This window comes from Nothoprocta perdicaria, unplaced genomic scaffold (assembly GCF_003342845.1).
Source record: "Nothoprocta perdicaria isolate Ctin4 unplaced genomic scaffold, notPer1 scaffold_70, whole genome shotgun sequence".
In the NCBI taxonomy this organism is placed as follows: domain Eukaryota; kingdom Metazoa; phylum Chordata; class Aves; order Tinamiformes; family Tinamidae; genus Nothoprocta; species Nothoprocta perdicaria.
The window spans coordinates 2,581,623-2,601,985 of record NW_020455977.1 but is presented as its reverse complement, the minus strand read 5'-3'; the positions used below and the strand labels follow the sequence as shown (position 1 = coordinate 2,601,985).

General features: G+C 34.2%; 1 protein-coding gene across 1 annotated transcript in view; it reads right to left on the bottom strand.

The window, feature by feature from the left end:
- The window catches only part of KCNH8 (potassium voltage-gated channel subfamily H member 8), a 161,328-nt gene that overhangs the window by 53,948 nt on the left and 87,017 nt on the right, over positions 1-20,363 (bottom strand). The window contains exons 6-7 of the mRNA XM_026050813.1: positions 10,799-10,956; positions 4,820-5,027 (exon numbers count right to left, since the gene is read on the bottom strand). Coding sequence (XP_025906598.1) covers positions 4,820-5,027; positions 10,799-10,956 — 366 coding nt within the window. The remainder of the gene's footprint in view (positions 1-4,819; positions 5,028-10,798; positions 10,957-20,363) is intronic.

The window sequence follows — 20,363 nt, the reverse complement described above, 5'->3', positions numbered from 1 at the left end:
TGGCCTTCTCCTAATCTCCTCACAAAGCATCTGAGTTTCAATAGCTCATACAGTTCTCCCAGAATGAATGACTTTAGCAAGAAGAAACATTTTTTTATATTATCTGTTTCATGTAGACAGATTTAAAATGCATTTTTCACATTTGATAAGAATTAGAAGGGATGTAGMACAATGCATAAAAATTTCAAACAGCAACTGGTAAAAACCCTATGTCTTAATCTAATATTAGTAAAACCAGGGGCAATGTACTGAAATCAATAGAATTAGAGTTGGAGGAACAGTTGGGAGCCTAAACACAGACTAGCTTCTCTTAAGTGTCAGGTAACCAAAATTAATCTTATTTTTACAGATTGCAGAAAAGCATGCTGTGTCTCAGGAAAACATCTGTTTCACCAGAGAGAACAAATGAGGAGAACAATGTAGAGTGCAACAGCAGGGGATTTAAAAAAGGAAAAAGCAGAGAAAGGAGTGCAACRCTGTCTCAGGTGGGTGGGAAGGATCAGTCAGGTAGTCACGATTTTATCAGACATTAGTCGAGCTGCTGCATATAGAGGAGCTCTTTGCTGAGATGAGGAAACTCGCTGAGGTAAATAGCACAGGCACCTGCAGACTAATAGTGCCCAACTTGCATATGTTCTTCATATTCCATGTAATCATTTAAAATATCAATGCTAGAGCTAAGCAAAATGAATATGTTTTAGCACCATATTGCACAGTGCTACCACATTGTGACCCTCCACAGATAATATTCCCAGAAACTACATCTTTCTCACTTTGCAATCAAGTGACTAAAAATTTTATGCAATCATTGTTTTACATTATTTGCAATGAGAATGATTGCTGAACGAGGACAAAAAAAAAAAAAAATGAAAAGAAGGCTTACAATTAGGCTCAGTAAGAACACAGGAAATACAGCTTTTTCTCTGTGTATTTTTCACAGAGAGAACTTTATCACTCCCCTTGCCCCAATCCAAATGTAAATGAAGCACCTCATTTGTTTAAATTAGCCTGAGAAATAGATACCAAGAACCAAATGCTACTGCTACTTAAGTCAACGTTGTTAGATTGGGGCTATGGTGCATATCTGATAGCACAGCAAGGTCTCAAAGAATTATGTTACAATACCAAAGTGTTAAAATGCTAGAAAGATCTTGGGTTTGATTCTGTGTTATAAGCTTCTGAGGAAACATTAAATGGGGGAAGGATATTGATAAAATATCACCCACCAAAATAGATCCACATGTAAAATCAAAGAAATCATCTTTTTCTTCCTGGCATGATTTTCCCTCCTTAGAGATCTGTCCCTATATTTGCAGCTGCTAATGGTGGCAACCACGCCCAGGGAGCTTGTTCTTCAGCTGGATGCTGGCTAAGACCCACATATCAAAAACAGTCAGCATACTTTTCAAGCAAAGGGAACATGTTCTTTATTTTATTAAATATTTAAAAAATATTACGGAGTTGTATTTTTCTACTGTTGGCTATTAGAATGCCTCCCAATGCCTGCAAAGGACTTTAATTAAGCTCAATTGATGAAAATTAAATATCCAGCTTTCGTATCACTGTAACAAAACTAAAAAGTTTAAAAATGAAAATCTGTTATTATAAAACTAAGGATCATGCTTTACTCTCTTCCTTGCACTAAGTAGTGTCTTTTAGGTACTCATAATCCTTTCATTCTTCTCTGATTCTTACCTCTTCTTATGATCTTTATCATAACATTAAACAATACTATACAAAATAGCTTCAGTGGAGGCCTTGGCACAAGAAGTGAGAATGTCCTCTTTGCCTTACCATCGCACTATCATTATTACATCTCGAAGCAAGATTTCTCCTATTTTTCATTATTTGGTTTGTAATTTATTGTAATATCCACATCTCATTTTACTTGGTTAAGTTGCTCTTAGGCCCTTCTTTTCTCCACTCAATACATCTCCTATGTGGATGTTGTGGAGTGTACAGTGTAAGACTGGTGAATCACACTCATAATTTAATGTATCCCTAGTATTAATGCTAACTAAATTTATCATTGGGATTCCACAAAAGTAGCAAAAAATGTAGCAAGCAGAAGGCTAAATTCATTGTGTTTCACAACAAGTAACTTGCACCTGGACACCAATAGGATTCTGACAGTCTGACTAAAGAAATGTAATAATCTTCTATTAATGTTCATACATGTGGCGTACATGTTTAAACAGAAATTTCACAGGTGCTATCAGCTTTTTGCGATCTAATTGCTTTATGCCAGGTGTTTGGAGTTTTATGACCCTCCTCCGCTCTTTTTTTTCCCTTTTACCTATATTTTAACTTTCTAAAAGTGTTCCCCTTAGAGAACAAAACAGAAAAATAAACTGAAAAATGTCTTAGTGCTAGAAAAACTTTAGAAATAGCCATACCTGCAGATAGAGAACTATGTCATCATTTGGATTAGCTAGGCAATATTATATCAGCTTTGCAAGAGTCATTGCAATTCAATTTTTATTATACRCTTATAGCATTTTAAAGTCTATCCATGAAGGTGACAGAAAAGCTTTCCAGAGAAAATTGAGAAATACACTTTTAGAAAGACAAAAAATCCCTTTCAGGTTCTAAATGCATAAAAACAAGCAGCTTTCCCAGGTAAGGGGGCTAAAGGTTGAGAGTTTACGAAATGCCTCAGTCCTTGCAGGGAAGATGTATTGCCCAAGAAATACCAAGCCACTTGTCCCCGGTGAGACAAGCCAGCACTACAAGGCTATCAAGAAACTGTTCCCACCTCGGGTCCCACTAAAAGATGATCAATATGGATTAAGCTAGACACAACTCTAGCATGCTTCATTGTGACACAAATGGGAGTCTTGCAAAATCATTCTTTTCTAGGAACGCTGAGCTTTGCTTTAGTGATGTTCTTGGCACATTTKATTGGCACTCGTATTTGATTTTAATGATGTGGTCATTGCCCAAGAGAAAAAAAAAGTGAAGGAGGAAAGTCAAAGTTTTTATAGCAATAATGGCTAAGAGCCAGGGGAAAGGGAGGATTTCCTGAAGCCAGTCTCAGATCAGGAAAAAGGTGGAGGGATGAATAACTGAGAGGCATGGAGGCACTGCTCTCACTGTGCTCTTTTGAGACCAGCTATCATCGGTGGCCCAAATAAGCTGAGAGTGTCCCTTCATGGCTGCTTCCTGCCAGGGTGACTCTTTTTGTTATGATCGTTTCTGGACTTGTTTTTCTGTCATCAATATTTGACCAATTTGTGCACAGTGGGCTTTCTTTGTGTCACCTCCCCTACAGCTGCAGTCTTTTCTTTGCATGGTTTGCACTCTGCAAGGAATTCAGCAGCAGGTCACAGAACTGGTTTACAGGAAAAAAAAAACAAACAAAACAAAACAAGAAACAAACAATAAAAAATCCCAACAAGTAGAAGAATAAAGACTCCACAAAACTTTTAGTAACCTACGGGCAAACTTGAGAGGTGTATTTAGTGGGCCTTCTTTCTCCATTTACTCTTATTGGACCAGCATTCCCAKGTAGACAATGGTCTGGCACTTCTAACATAACTGTTCTTTTTCCTTCAGGCTTATCAGTATTCAATCTCTAATGASGTTAAGGGAGAAGGAAGAAATTAAAAGAGATCAGAATAGGTGATATCGTAGTTCAAATACCCCTCACTGAGCCCTTGGTCACACATGTTTTACTCTTGCCTCCATCAAATATTTTTCCTGTCAGGAACATCCATTTCATTATTAGATAGTTCATTTATGAAAGACATATGCACTATTTCCTTTTCTCACAGATTATATAAATAATCTGCATTATTTCCACTCTTTTAATTGTATCTTTAGTATTTAGTAGCATAAAGCAAATTATCTCAGCTTTCTTCTTACAGTTAATTTTATCACTGGCTTTGTTTTTGTTTCTGCTTAAATGGGCACATATTGGTCTTTAGGCTAAAGGTAAATATATTTAGAATTATAATGGCAAAATACAATGAAACAAAAAGAAAAGGGGGAAACGGGAATGCTTGACCTGAGGAAATTCACCTTGACAGAAAAGCTGCAATGACCTATGAAGATGTGGATGTATTGCACTATCAGGTAGCATATTTTCAACAGCATACGAGTATCTGATAATATCAGGTGCACATATAACACAAATTGTTTTCCCATTGCACCATGGCATATGGGTACAATCATTAGCAACCATTAAAGCTTAAAGAAAGAAAAATATAAATATTCAATGTTTTTGTTATATAAAGAATTCTAAAGCAGAAGAAATAGAAATGAAGCAAACTGGAATAGGGAATAAATGCAGGACTAAACATGAACTGACCAAAACCTTCTATCCATTGACAGATATCCATTGATCCTGTTTCTCCAGTAAAACCGAAAAAACTTCAAATCAGCTAGGCTAAGTATTTCTGAATGACGTAAAAAAAAAAAAAAAAAAAAAAAAAAAAAAAAGATGCTGTTCCTTTTGGCAAGCAATGTACATCAAGCAATAATCAACACGATGCAATCTCTCTGTGGAAAATTTGCATTATTTATAAAAACAGGATGAACTTTCTCATCTACTGTTCTGTGCTGTCTGGCACTGTCTTATCTAATTCCTTAGTTTCTCCAAATAGATTCACTTCTAAAAATGTCATCTTCCACTATTTCCATTTTCTGTTCCATTTTTATGTTTCTGTTTTCCTGGATTGTGCTGAAATTTAGAGAACCAATGTCTTCAATAAAAGGTTACCCACATTCTGGCATTTATTTCTTATTGAATACTTCTGTTCCGACATTAGACACAAATAATTTACTACAAGTTTAAAGCAGCCAATAAATGAGGACTCACCTATGTCCCAGGTAAGGGGATTATTCTGCTCCATCTCCCTTTTCCCAATGACATACCAAATGCAGGCCATCCAATGAGCAAGCAAGGCAAACATGGACATAAGAAGCGTGAGAACAATTGTGCTGTGCTGGGAATAACGATCCAGCTTCTGAAGGAGACGCAAGAGGCGTAGCAATCTGACTGTCTTTAGAAGGTGGACAAGAGAAACCTAGGAGAACACAGAGAAAAATCAAATAGTCAGAAGTTGAAATTTGTTACATCGTTTTTGTGCTTCAATGGAAGGAAATTCTGTCTTCCAAAGCTCTATACATTATTGCCTTCACTTTATTAAGCTACTTAGTTGTGTATTATACTTAGCCTAAATCTTAAGGCAACAGAGAATGGCAAAGATGACAGTTTTTTTTAAAAAATAAAGTGCTTTTTCTGCTATTTTTGCTGTGTAGCTATATTTTTAGTATTTCTGAGTTCAGCCAAACACATTTGGAAAACTAGATCTTTCCTTTTTCCTTTTTTTTTAATCCAAAGCCTCTTTTTTTTCTTTAGATTTACCATCAGATTTTATGTTTGTACACAAACAGATGTATTAGTTCCTTTACAATAAAAACTTCATTGGCCAAATTATCAAGGTTCATTTGAAACCAGGATGAAACAACAAAATATACACAGTTCAAACACATMATTTCTATAATAATTTTCAGTTTCTACTAACAGTCAAGTAGGCCCAAAACAAGTAAGGTAGTTGACACTACTTTAATCATTAAGCCTAGAAAAAGGAGTAACAAAGAGCTGACATTTTAAAGATCAAGGAAGCAGAGTGATAGTTGTAGACTCAGAATTGTTTTTCAGATTTAAATCTGTGTTCAGGTGACTGSACGTGTATTACAGTTGCAAACTAAGTTGAAGTCCAAAAGAATCCTTTTAAAAGGATTTTATAAAATCTCCTGAAGAGCTCCATTCCTAAAAGCGTATGTTGCTAAAACAGCATCTCTTCTGCTTAACAGTCCAAGTAGGTGCCAGTTTAGGAGGTGTATGAGCACAGACCCCCAGAGAAGATGCAGTGCCATTCAGTAATGCACAAAATCAGTAGTTCCTTCACCATTCCCRCCTCTTCAGGACATCCTTCAGCCTAGATCCATACAGGAGTCTGCATAAAAATTCTTTTTGCATGGAATATACTTGGCTCATGTTTCAGTTATTGAACAGAAATAGCAAACTATGCAGATTAGAACATTTTTAATTTACTTTTTTTCCAGGACATAGACATAAAATAGACATAATTTTAATTAACTGTAATCTTTTTTGGTCATTAATTATAATGAGATGTTAGGTTTAATGCTTACTAAATAACTAACTAATACAAGATACATACATCAACTGACTGAAAGAAAAAAAAAATCAAACCATGTCTTCTGACAGCACTTGCAGAGCCCAGTAATGAGCTCTCTGAAAAGAAATCCTAAAAGCACAGCTGGATCAACATCCATTTGCTTTTGTTAATCCAGGATAATGTAAAGTACTTCCACTTCTAATACCAAAACTAATAYTCTGAAATCTTAATTTAACAGGTGTGAATTCTCTCACAGCTAATTTCTGGTTGATTGAGAAGTTCTGTCATGGGGAGTATTTTAGACTTATTCATGAAATACTTAAATTCCTGTAAAAAGAAGAAACCCTGCCCTGGCACCTGCAAACATTGCCTTTCTCTTCTGTGGTTTAGTGCAAAAGGAATCCTCTCATGAACTTCTTCATTTCATACAGTATTCACTGACCAATATTTCTTTCTTTTTTCTTTACATTTTTTGTTTTTACATTCTCTTTTACTATTACATTTTTTCTTAGATCCTCATGTACATGAAAAGAAAGGAAAAACTGAACAAACACATTACACTTATTTGTTTAAGCTACTTTGAGGTTCATGTGTGTTATGAATGAGATCTGGMAGTGCTTAGCCAGTCAGGCAGGTGAAGTTGTTCTACACTGGAGCAAACAAACAGTTACAGTGTTTTTTTCCTCTCGCATTTCTTTTCTCCATCTCGTATCATATAAAATGGTTCAGTGAGATTGTTATGTCTATGTCATTAAGTATATGAAAATTTGCAAGGAGGCTGTAAAATATTTGAAGGAATTGTTCATATTAATACAATTAATACAACTGCATTAATACAATACCATTTGTATTAATACTACAAATATTTGTGTCTGTTTTCCATCTCTAGYCTCATCATTTGTCAGAGTGATTCTACTCCACAGTTATTTGCCTTTTGGATCATTATGATCATCATTTGATCCTCTTGAGCTGTATTCATCTATGTCTTGTCTTTCTCTTAGATCAACCATTCCCARAAAAGGATTACCCCCTCAGAATCCAGTTGCAGAGGGGTCAATATAGGAAAGTTGGATGGTCAGCTCCCCATGATTGTGTTGTCATTCCCTTTGTTTCATATTTAACAGAAATGTGGTCCCTATTCATGACAGAAACACCAAGATGTTGTGGTATTGTGTATAACAATTGTGTATATGTGCTGTGCCCTCCATGTTACAGCCTCACTTTTACAAGGGTGTCCATATTCTACTGCAGCGCAATAGACAAATAAATGATGGTTGAGATTATTTTTAAATCTGGGTTCTTATAAATATGAAATTTCTGAAGAGCTGGTAAAATAATAAATGTACCCAWCCACAACTTGAAGTTATAAAGTATGGTAACTACTGTTGTTATTTAGATATTACTTTTGACTAAATCATGACCATGTTTTATTCAGTTACAGACCACTAATAGATATAAAAACACTCTTCTAAAAGTGGAGAGATGTTTCATTTTAAGACCAAAAGACCTCCTCATTTCAAAATAATTTGCCTGTAAATTTGAACACAGATGCAATAAATCATACATAATTGCACTGAATTTTATCATTTGTCATGACAAAACCTTTTCCTCTATTATATCCATTCTGTCACTGAAAGATCTGAAATGCCAGCAGTCAGCTTTCTTTCTGTGTCATAAATTTAGAAAGACAAAATGAGGAATCAGCACTCATGCTTATGCCTACGTAGATTTTGCTTTGCCCACAGATATAAAGTCATCTACATTTTTCATATGGTTAATCATTTTAGACTATCTGGGTTATCCTTTTTCTGTCAAAATGACAGAGAAATAATTTTATATAAAACAAATGTAAACGAAGTCATACCGATCTGTAGCAATAAAAATACCGAGAAATAAAGTTGCTACAAACTAGTGAAGAAATTCTATGTCTGGAGGACCATCTCCTACTGCAAAAAATCTAATAATAATGAAACATGATACTTTWATATAAAGACTAGTGGCACGGATCTTTCATACTGTTTTGTTTGCTTTTCCTCCAAAAATGACTTTCTTGCTTTCCTCTATCACTAGGCAGATGCAAATGAAGTCATTAGAACTAGTAGTTAATAATCTTTTTTTTACTTTGGCAGCATTTCATACCACATTTGCACAGATTAAGGGATCCTTTATGTCAGATACATGGATGGAAGGAGCTGGGGAGCTCAGCAGAAACTGAGATTTGGAAGGAAYATGTGTAAAGTCTCAAACCTTCCAAGATTTGTCCATTTACTGGAAGGGCAGAATTCCTTGAAGATTTAAGGGCAGTAAAGCCTTCCTACAGTTCCTCTCCTTTGTTCTAACATATCTCCAAAGAGAGAGACTCCACAGCTCCTTCAGGCACTCTGACTCCACAAATCTCCAGATAGTGGGTGACATTTTTGTACCATACATAGCTGCATATGTATGGCACTATACCTAGCTTGCAGAATTTAGACCATCCCTATAATGTTGGCCTTTGTGCCAGGGCCTGGACAGCAAAGGAGTGAGATGCTCACTGATGCCCCTTCTCACCGTTCTGTTGAGGCAACATCTGAGAGTCGGTGAAGTAATAATCTGAGAATAGATATGAGGAAATAGCTTATTAAATCAATAAATTGGAATAACACCTCCCCCCACTCTTGAAACAACTATTATTTCTAAAAGATTATATTAATAGTTGCCTTATCTTGCCACTATGAGATATACAGTACAGGAAGGCGCTGTGTTCCCTGTGGAATCATATGGAAAATAGCATATCTGAGTTTGCAGGGATTATTGCAAGGTGCAGACCYGCAATTTCTGGATTCTCTCTTAACCATAAGAGGGAGGAGAGAGCTAAGCCTTGACACCGCTGTGTAGTAATCATCACGCAGCAACCAGCTAATTAAATTAAGTCAAAACAAAGCAAGCAGGTCATATATTGCAAAAAATCTTTAGTGAGGAATTTAACCTTGGAACACACAGGAAGGTAAGTCTGTCTGTCACAATTGCTCTCTAGATCAACATGGCTATATGTTGTCTGAAATTTGGACTAAATCTATGCTTAATTATCTCACTGAGGACCTATTACTAACAGAAGGACATTTCAGTGTCCTGGATCTTCTTGGTTATCATACTGCTGATCTTGAGGAAAGAAGAAAAAAGGTAAAATAGACTACAGATGTGTACTAATTATATTATAGTAGCATTTATAATAAGGTGATTTTATAACTGTAAAAATAAGTTCTCAATAATACTTTCTTTTACAGAATTCACTATTATAAACATATCTGTCTTCCTGATGAATAAAAGACCTCTTCTTTCTKCTTTTTCCTTCCTTGAGGGCACTGGTTTATTTGAAGCAAAATTCTTAACGGAAATTAAACCCACCCAGTTATGATGGCTATTTGGGTTTATTGTGAGAACTGAACTGGGCTAGATATTTAAATCTACTGTTTATATAAAAATTGTGATTTAAGAATGTGGAACTACTAACTGCCTGATATTAAAAGTTACTGCACTAACATCAGATTGACAGTTCTTAACATTACAAATGAAGTGAAAAGACAGGAAGAGAAACTAAATGGCAGAAAGGATACCTTACTCAGAAGGCTTTATGACTAGTGTTTTGATWTTTTTTTTTAAATATATCTGTTCTACCATTTATGTGCTTATCAGTAACTCATGTTTAATGAAAATGAGATCAAGTGGATCTGACAATAAAAGATCAAAATATTGAGAATTAGAAAGTGCTGGTTTAGAAGCCTGAGTTTCTTTTGTGACAAAGGTACAGCTACAAAAGTTGAAGAACCATTACCAACATTTTTTTCCAAAACTTTTTGGCTAGGCSTGTTGGGGGAATGAGAAAGTTGTTTAGTAGGTCCTTGTACTACTAAAACTGTCTGTCAGAAGAATAAACTCTCAGCATAAGTAAAGAGACATAAATGAACATTAACCCATTATAACTYGGGTCATTAACTAGGATTATTTTCAAAGTGGCTTAAACATTTTGTCATTAAATTCCTAACAAAGCTGAACTGAAACTGAAGTCAGACAAAGTTAATGAGAATTGTAAGCAGTCATCATCTCAGATCTCAGGTATGACACATTCTGAGCTGCTTATTTGGCTGCTAAATACACACAAAACCAAATAGGGATAAGGATCATATATTAATATTGCATTTGCTCGATACTGCTCAACACTGTTCCAGAGGTAATAAGAAAGAAGATTGCCTACTGAGTGAAAAATATACCCTGTCTATAGGCTGTAACAATGATCTACTTACAATAAAAAATGCTGAGCCATGGAAAACTATTAAAGATTCAACAGAAAATAAAAACTATCTTTAATTTTATTTGGTTACATTGAGGAAAAATGAAGTTAACATGAACGCACCTCTTTACAAGTTAAAGACAATTGAATGAGAAAAATGGTAAATATGTAGCTTTTATGTAAATTAATGGCTGCTCTGACACCCAAAATTGCCATAGTTAAATCAACATAAAAAATTACATTACCCAAAATCCAGCTTAAAAATGCACTACACATTAACATATTTTTGTTCATTTAGTTTTTGTCAACAGATCTGAAAAAATCCTCAGTATTTCAGAAAAAAAATATATGTTTCAAWTAAAAAAGAAAAGTTAGTACTTACCACAGTGACGTTGAAAGCATAAAGAAGATCAAAGGGCAGTGCAGCAATTAAATCAATGATAAACCAGGTAGTCACATAGTGTATACAAATAGATCTTGCTTCAAATATAACTTGGCCAGACTTGCTGACATATGTTGTTCGGAAATTTAAAATAATATCTGCTTGACAAAGAAAAAATAGAATCAGGGACAGTCYCCTCTTGATTCCTGGAAGTGCCAACCTGCACCCCAACAGTTTTGTTATRAATGGCAAAGACCAGATGAAAAAATCTAACATATAAATCAATAAACAGATAATAAAAGATACACAAATCTATTTATTTTTGTAAAGTAAGTTTAGCTAGAAGCATGTTTCAAATGTTTTATTTTCACTGATTCCAAAATAGTTTGAAATAGAAAACACATTTTTTAATCAATATCAATTCTTTGCAAACATATTTTTGGGTATGGAAAATGGAGATATGATTACWGTGAATAAAATCTATTAAGATTTCTCTTAAGATACAAAAGTATTAATTATTCAATTTACATGTGTAATTGAAACTTTCTGTTGGTAGTAACTAGCCAGCACAAAGGACAAACAATAACTTCTTCAAGGATAACTGCTTGTTTAGCAATGGAAAATTGCTGAGCTCATTTGAAAGAAATGTTGCTATGGAGGAGATACAGCAAAAACAATATGAATTTCTTGGTGGCTTGTGCATTTTGAATATTCCCATCTCATGCTCAAGGATGAATGTCTTTTAGGATGATTTATATTTTTGACATGTCTTGCCAAAACACGTTAACACTCGAGGAAGAGCTCAGCTCTTGACAACACAGTCTCAATTATTTTCATGCCTTACAAGATGAAGACCATAATCTGTCCTCAAGCTATGCGCTCAGTTCCTCCCAATATTAGTGAGAATTACTTATTTAACTTCCACAGTGTCAAAGAAGAGTGCAGCCAACCATCAAGACTAGTGTTTTAAAACAACATAATTAATTTTTTAAAAGAGAAACAATTAAAATCAGGAACAACTACAAGTTACCATATCCTTAAAAATGTACAGAAATCTCATTTTCACTAATATGAATGCTGAAGAATATATTGATATTGTTTTAAGTGCTTCCACCTTAAATTCGCAAAACATAATCATTATGGAGGCTTTTGCTTACACTGAACAGGCATACTGACATCATTTATACAGCATGGAAGTCTCTCTTCAATAAACCAGAACTTATCAATTAGATTAGTTTTGATTGTCCTTAGGTATTTTTGCTATACACTAATGGCATTTTTTTTTTCTTTTTTTCCCCCCATTTTTTCTCTTTTTCTCATAGTTCTTATTTTCTGCTCTATCAGTTCTGAAGTTGGCTGGCTTCGAAAAGACACTCATCTATGAGGTTGTCACATAATGAGGACAACCAGTGAATAGACTGCAAGCACTGTAAAGGAGAACAAGAGAAATCCCCGAACGGGTTCATCTCCAGTGAGAAAATCAACTTGGCATAAAACAACCTGATGTGTTATAAAAGCTCAATGGAAAAAAAAAATGCTTCATTGAGAGAACATGGATTGCCACTAGTCTAGCTTAAAGCGATTTTTCATATCCGAGGTTTCATTTTAGAATATTTTTGTTACTAAGCATTAAAAGTGAAGTTTTTTTGAGTCTCATTAGGGTAGGAATGTAGGCATTACTTTACAGGATGGAAGGGCTTTAGGCTGGCATTGTCTAGGTTTGGAAAAGGTAGATCCAGTCTTTGCTAATAACTTCTTTTGTCATGCCTGAGGAACACAGATATTCAAATAGGACAGTCACAAAATCATGTAAAAATTACTGTTGAAGTATAGAGCTCACACTCATGTTCTTGCAAAGGAGTTTGAAAATGAAAAGACATCCACCTACTACCTTTAKCTAGTTTTCTGCTCTTTCAAAAGGGTAGTAGTCTGCCACTAAAGTGACTTATTACCTAGGTCTGAACTGTAGATCTGTTGCAGTCACTCAATATCTATGACTCCATTTCCATCTTAAGAACAGTAGTATCAGGCTTTATTTAATTTAGCACGCTGGTGGAAATGTGATCCTCAATATTTGCCGTGCTGTCCTGATTGGACATTATGTTGAAAACTATGATGTATTGGGGCAAAAACTTTGTGTAAATTTCCAGGGCACATGATATGAGAATATTTGCTTAAAGCAGTGCCAAACATTGGTAGAATTTTACAGAATTATTAATTTTATAATCTCTTCTAAATATACTTGGATTTGCCTTGGCATATTAATTTCATGAATTTCTATTATGTTGATGATGTTTTGAACTGCAAAATGATCTGAAATTCATAGTTACAATAAAACTCTAATGTTTTGCTAAATGTACTTAATCTTTTTTCCATCTAATCACCTAAAGATATTTTAAAATTCTACTTCACTAGTATTTCAAAAATATTTGTACTGTTTATCATAGAAGCACTATTATGATAGATCACCTTCTAGAAAATATTAGACTTTTGTTTTGTTTTCAGTCTGTAGTACAACAGATACACATTTAAGCATTTTCACTGTCAGAAGCATAGTTTTCACATAACCTCAAAGAAAGGATAGTTCTGATAGATATTTTTGCAATTTTATAAAAATAAATGTTAATAATTCCAGTTGTTTGCTTTTTCAGTTTTTCATAAAGGATGATAGAATGACTTTTTCAGCTTTATTTCATTCTGCCTTTCACTTTAAGGAAGTTCTTTTATTTTGCCAATGAAACACAGGGACAAACAGTGCAGGTATACTTGCACTGTTGTAAGGACAACTTGTGCCTGCAAAAGGAGAAGCAATTATTGAAAAATATCAGCTTTTCCTATTATGTAGAATGACAAACACATCATTATAGCTGACTGCAATTCAAGAGATATTTCCTGGCTACTTTAAACACTTTAAAAAAAAGAATCTTCACATTTTCTAAATGGTAAATATTTTCAAATACAGGATTAGGATATCTGTAATAATTTGTTTGTGTAATCTGTTCAATGGACAAAAAAAAAAAAAAAGAAAAAATAGGTTACTCTTGACTAAAATCAGTTACTTTTAGGATCTGAACACCTCCAAACTGATTAAAAGTGCATGGTGAAGGGATGACCCACTGTTTATTTGAAAATGTAGAACAGGCTGCTTTTGAAAACTTGAAATACTTTTCCAACGTATATGCTCTGAATACATATTAAGCATGAGTTAATAACATTCAAGTCATTAAGGAAAAAAAAAGTTATCCTAGTTTAAGGAAAAGAAATTATCTGTAAAATACATAATGAAATACAGATGAAGTATCTCATTCTCATTCATACCAGAATCCTCCAATGTGTAGTTATCAAGGATAGAAAAAGGATTTGCTTATTTATACCACATTAGTTTTGAGAGACAACTAAAGCTTTAAAAGGAGACAAATACTTGTTTTAAATTCCCCTAAGTCATTCAGCACACTAATGGCTTGTCAATATGCATAGGGAATTTGCTGCTGAAGATTGAAGAGATTACAGGTTTTTCTTTTTTTTTTTTCGCAGAGAAAACCTTCTAATATTCCAACCTGAAAGATTGCCTCCCCAAGAAGGAAAACACAGTGTGCTATGTCTTTGCAGAATACCAAATGGATACAATTGCTTTCAGATGTATTGCACGTAAAAAGTACCTGCACTAGCAAACTACTGACCATAGTCTCTGTCTATAATCACAGGCACTTTTCAGAGCATGATCCAACATTAGCTATAACGTTTTATCTTTTGGAGGCATCTGTTCCATTTTTGCTTATTGTAGAGTTCCATTATTTGCTTATTATGGAGATGACAGGGCCTTCCATTAACCTATCTGAATGAAATGGTATGAATATGATCTTGATGCATATCAGGTATAAGGTGGTTTACTTCATTTAAAAATACTATTAAAATTTCCTGTCACTCAGTAAGTATTTATAGAATAGTTAATACAAGTCTTATAGTAAAGCTTACTGTGTACCAGCTTCTTTCTACAGATGACAATAACCTATCTAAACACAATTAAAATTCCAATACAAGCTTTGGAGACGCCAAACAACTCAATAAGATAAAGCTTTGGAGACGTCAAACTCCACAACACCAACTCTACTCGTTTTCTTAGGACTGAACTTTGCTGAAGTTTTGTTCCAAATGTCCAAAGAGGTGGACGTTAAGAATTTTCTAGAGAGAAAGTGCACAAATTTATAGCTAAAAAGACAGATAGGAGCATCATTTAATCTCTGTGTTGTTAAAGTGTACCTGAAACATCCTTGAACAATTAGTGGCTTAATATTTTTCTTTAAGAAATATGTTTGAGTATATTGTAAGTATATTATATTTACGATATATACKGTAAGTATAATAAGTCTTTAATAATCAGCTTCAGACTGTGCATGCTTCATACTCAAATCTGTATTTTACATGCTTGTTTCATATGGAACAAGAATTACAATTTTGTTTGTATTTCACTATTTTGTATGTGTGTTCTCACAATATAACAGTAAAAAATCACTAATAAGCAAATATATTAAATGTTAAAGAAAATAAATTCTTAAGCAAGGAGGAGTTATCTCCTGGGAAATTTTTCCATATAGGTTGGAAAAGAAGAGGTATTTTAAATCAAATGCAAGATCTAAAAATTTCGCCTTGTGCTCAGAGAAGGAGAGCATGGAAAATAAATAGTGTCTCTGATAGGAGCAATGTCATTAAAAAGTTGTCTAAAACGAAAGCAGGAAGCACAGCAAGTAATGGTAGCAGGGGTTGATTCATGATATTCTGTGCCAAAATATCTAAAATATCTTTTTTTTTTTTTTTTTTTTTTTTTTTTTACATTAGAAACTTGATACAAGAGGAAGGACAGGCAGGAGCTTCTATTTATATTCTTTTTATATTCTTGTCTTCATTAAGAAAAAGGATGCGTTCTTCATTCAAGTTACATAATTCAATTTTAGTGAAAACTAGGCAGCAGAAAGCTGGATTTCACAAAAAAAAAAAAAAAAAAAAAAAAAAAAAGATAAAAGCTAGATTATTGAATTGAATTGAAGAATGACCTGCTAAGTCATGTAAAAATTACAAGGTTTCAGTACAGATGTAGCTGCCTTATTAACAAACACCTATACATTTTAAGATAGGTGTGTCCCAACTTTCATCTCCTTCCCCACTTACTGCTGAGCAAGTGAGCCTATAAGCTTAACTTAAAGAATGTGTTTCACTCCATAAAACAGCAAGGCCTTTTACTGTTGTCAGGTACACAGCTGAACCAGACCTGGTGGCATTCAGTAAAGATGACCAATTTCAATAGGGCTGAAACAATCAATCAATGATGTCACTTCTGTGCAAAAAATTCTCCTCCCAAAAGATTTTAGTAAAGATTTGTTCAGTTCCTTTGGCTCTAATTTCCACCCCTAGGTTATCCAGAATCACATTATATTAAGAAAAACTCAGCTGCAAATCAATAGCCATTTCCCATCAAAAAGACTTTGAAGACTCTTTGAAGGTCACCTTTACCAAGATGCCTGTCATAGTACTCAGGCCTTCTAGCTGAAGTTGAAACTTCTACCTTCCTGTCCCCTCATAGTCAGTCCCCTTTTACATGCATGCTTTCTCCCTGTATCCTCACCCTAGTTCTCTGGTGTGGTACAACAACATCTGATCTCAGCACTTTGACTTTTGGCATCGCTGAGGGCACAGATTTTCATGCTGTGGAACTCTGAAAAAATATTATGATTATAAATAGGTGTATGAAGTCCATTAGATTACTTAGAAAAAGGATGGAATAAACCGATGAGTAAAACTCATAATACTTAAGTAAGGAAAGGAAGAAGTTAACACATTTTATTTAAAGCACAGTATTGTGTTTAGAGCTAAAACTTTAAAGCAAATACGACAAATGTATACAAATAATATTATTAGATTTGTCAAGTGCTGTCAATCTTCTCTGTATGTATCTTATTCACGTAGTGGTAGCAGGGCCTCTGGTTCTCCTTGTTTAGGATTGATAAGAAGAAGCTCATTCTGCAAGTGAGATTGTAGGTGGAACTGAGCTGGAAATGCAAAAGCAGTTGGATAAACAAGGTCAAACTTTAACCAGAGACCAGCTGAACCTCCTTATCTATAAATATAATTATTTTCCCTGAAGCAACATATTTTTTTCTGTTTAAGGTGTTTTTTTTTTTATTTTTTTAAATAAATCATTCAGGGATTAGGAATACGATCATATGAACAAGCTACAATAGATAACAATTTAGGATTAGTCAGATGATTTARTAACTGTTCACAGCACACTTTTAGTTTTCAGAAAATACTAAGTAATTTAACTTGACTTACCTCTCTTTTATGTTGAACTAAACGAAATTCAAAAATTCTGCACTTTTAGAAAAAATAATATACAACTAAGGAGTAACCAGGAGACTCATGGATGCCTGGTTACTTATTAGAATACCGTAATTCAATCCTGTGCTTGAGATCTAGTTGACTTAGCTGTGCTAACCCCATCAATTTTCAAAGCAGACAGTTTCCTATGCCTTCTCCTCCTCTTAGATGTTACAGGTGGCTCTTTTATTTTTTTCATCTTGCTTTATGTAATTTCACATTGACTGTCATTAGCTAGCTATACTTTCCACAGAGTCCAGGCTCTTTGATCTGGTTATTTGAGACAGCCTTATTATATGAATAATGGTATCAGAATCTAACCAGAGAGCTTTTAGGAGAGATTCCAGGAAATATTAGCTGTGTATTGCTTGACAAACAACTTATCTGTCCCCATCAAAAATTTTTCTTTTTTTTCTATTCTATTGAGGCAATAATCCTAAATATTAGTAAATCTGCTTGGTAGAGTTTATTCAAACAGATGTGCCATTTCTCAACTCAGCAAGTTCCACCTTAAAATGACTATTAAAACAATTAGCTTGATGATTTTATTCTAGATGCTGGCATGATAAGTTAAGGGAGTTGATTAATATAGGAAAGGAAAATAATGATTATGCTAATATTTTACACCTGACTCTTAGAAGTCTGGGCAGCTACAATGTCAAATAAAACTTAGAAGAAAAAAACACCAGGATAAATATTATTTTGAAAGGAGCTTATTTTACTTGCTCAGTTGAACTACATTTCCAAAAATAACAAGATCAACAACCAGTTGCTTCTGCTGAAGGAAGGACAGATTTTTTTTTTCTTTTTAACAAAGTTAAAACAAATTGGCAGCATAGACTGATAACAAATCAATACAAAGTATAGAAAACTTGACTTGAAAGTCTAGACACGTTTGGGAAAGAAAGCATTGGCAGGTAAGGTTAAGATAAATTACAGTTTTAGATATACTGAGAACTATAAAAAATCTGTTAAGGAACTTTAGTTTTATTATTCTATTAGAGATCCATTACTAGAGAAAACGTTAATAATGTTGCAGAAAAAGCAGAGATGTTCAATGAATACTTCTTATCTAATTYTGGAATTAGCTGCTAAATTACAATCCAGTGCATCTGAAGTAAGGATCAACAGAGATTCTTGCTAATTACTACTAAATCCTTAACAAGAGCTCAGTTCTGCAGACAGATGACAAATACAAACTAAGAAATAAGTCATTCATAAGCCAAAGACARGGGAGAGTTGTCCTTCCTCCGATGTATTCAAACATGACCAAGGACCATTCAGAAAAAAATACTTTAGACAGCTACAACTTATTGGGATTAACCYGGGATGAAATATAAAATCCCATATTATGTTGAGATCTGTTGACAGGATGGTCAAAATTCTTCTGATCAGAGTCTTTATAATTTGAAAGACCATATAATACCAGCTATAATGGAAATCTTAACTTCAGSGCACTGACACACATAACAGGAAGAAAAAAAACGCCAGTCTAATTTTTATACTTGTAGAAATTAAGGAAGGAACAAAGTTTCCCAAGACACAAAGTATAAGACATATCATCTAAAAAGTAATAATAAAGCCAACAGCGCACAAGCTGGATGATATTTTTTCAAACAGAAAAATGTGCTCCCTTTCACATCCTAAAGATTTAACGTTATGGGGRGGAAAAACAAGCAAGCAAAGACATGAAGCATTTAGGACTACAATCAAGAAAAGAAAAAGATTTAGTAAAAGGATTTGAGTTTCTTCTTATGCAACAGTATTTTCAAAATTATAAACTCCATCTGAAAGTACATTTTCCCCTTCTATTTCTTTGTGGATGTGATCCTCAGTCACATTTTCTCCTAGTCATTAGCATTGCAAAATAATGTGGAAACAACACTGTCTGGCTTGTACGGGCAGTCACAAAGGTCAGGAATATTTTTTCCAAAAAATTTTTTTCCACAAAATTTTTTCCAGAAATATATGACACTTCTATGCATGAAAGCTATTTTTAGAAGATCAGTGGCATTAGTTGGACAACAATTGTTCACATGAATAATAAAAGTATAGTTTAAAGCTACAAATTCTTCAAATCTACAGCACAAGGAGATTACACCAATGTAATCTGAGGGCACTTAGAGAAAAAAATCTTCTGCTAATATCAAATGAGTAAAATTCATAGGCTTTGCTCTGTTAAAATCACTACTGAATATATKAATTTGTTTTACCAGGCAAATGTCTTCTAAGGAATGGGTTTATTTACTATCAGATATTGAAATGTTTATTGTGGTACTCTGTACTCTGTTGTACTCTTTTGGCATCACCTTTTCAAGTCACTCTTGAATGAGTCACTCGTGAGAGTGGGCAGGAGAGATTATGTAATCTCAGTTCTACAGTGTCTGATATTCCACAAAAGAATCATATGTGATCATTACAGTAACTCAATAACTTTTTAAGCACTGGAAAATTTCCCTTTTCTACTTTTTTTTTCCTCCAACAGTTCTCCACCTTAAAAAAAGAAACCTCAGTGAGTGAACATATGAAGTAAATAGAATATATTACACTAACTGGTCTTCAAAGGAAGATAATGGACTTTACAGTCTTGAAATACACACAAAGAACTAAATATATTTCTGAAAATGTATTATCTTGATTTTTAAAATAAGTTTGTATGTGGGGTTGCAAAACTGCCACAGTTTCTATATGGGTAACTTTCATAACAGAACTTGCTGAAATATGTCAAAAATTAGCAATTTCAAAGAATGAAGAAACATCAATCATATGATTTAACTTTTCCCTATATTCAATGTAGAATCACAGAAACATAAAAATCCTTAAGATTGGAAGGGACCTTTAGAGATTATCTAGTCCAATTCCCCTTCACTTGCATGGCCACCTAGAGCAGATGGCACGGGATTGTGTCCAAGCAGGTTTTAAAGATCTCCAGAGAAGGAGATTCCACCACCTCTCYGGGCAACCTGTTCCAGTGCTCCTGTTCCTGTTCTGTGACCCTCACTGCCATGAAATTTTTCCTTAAGTTCCTGTCGAATTTTTGGTGCTTCAATTTGTTGCTGTTTCCTCTAGTCCTGTCAGTGACTACCACTGAAAAGAGATCTGCCCCATCCTCCTCACTCCCTTGTTTGAGGTATTTATATACACTGACTAGAACCCCGCTAGCCTTTTAGAAGCAAATGTAGTTGTAAAGCAT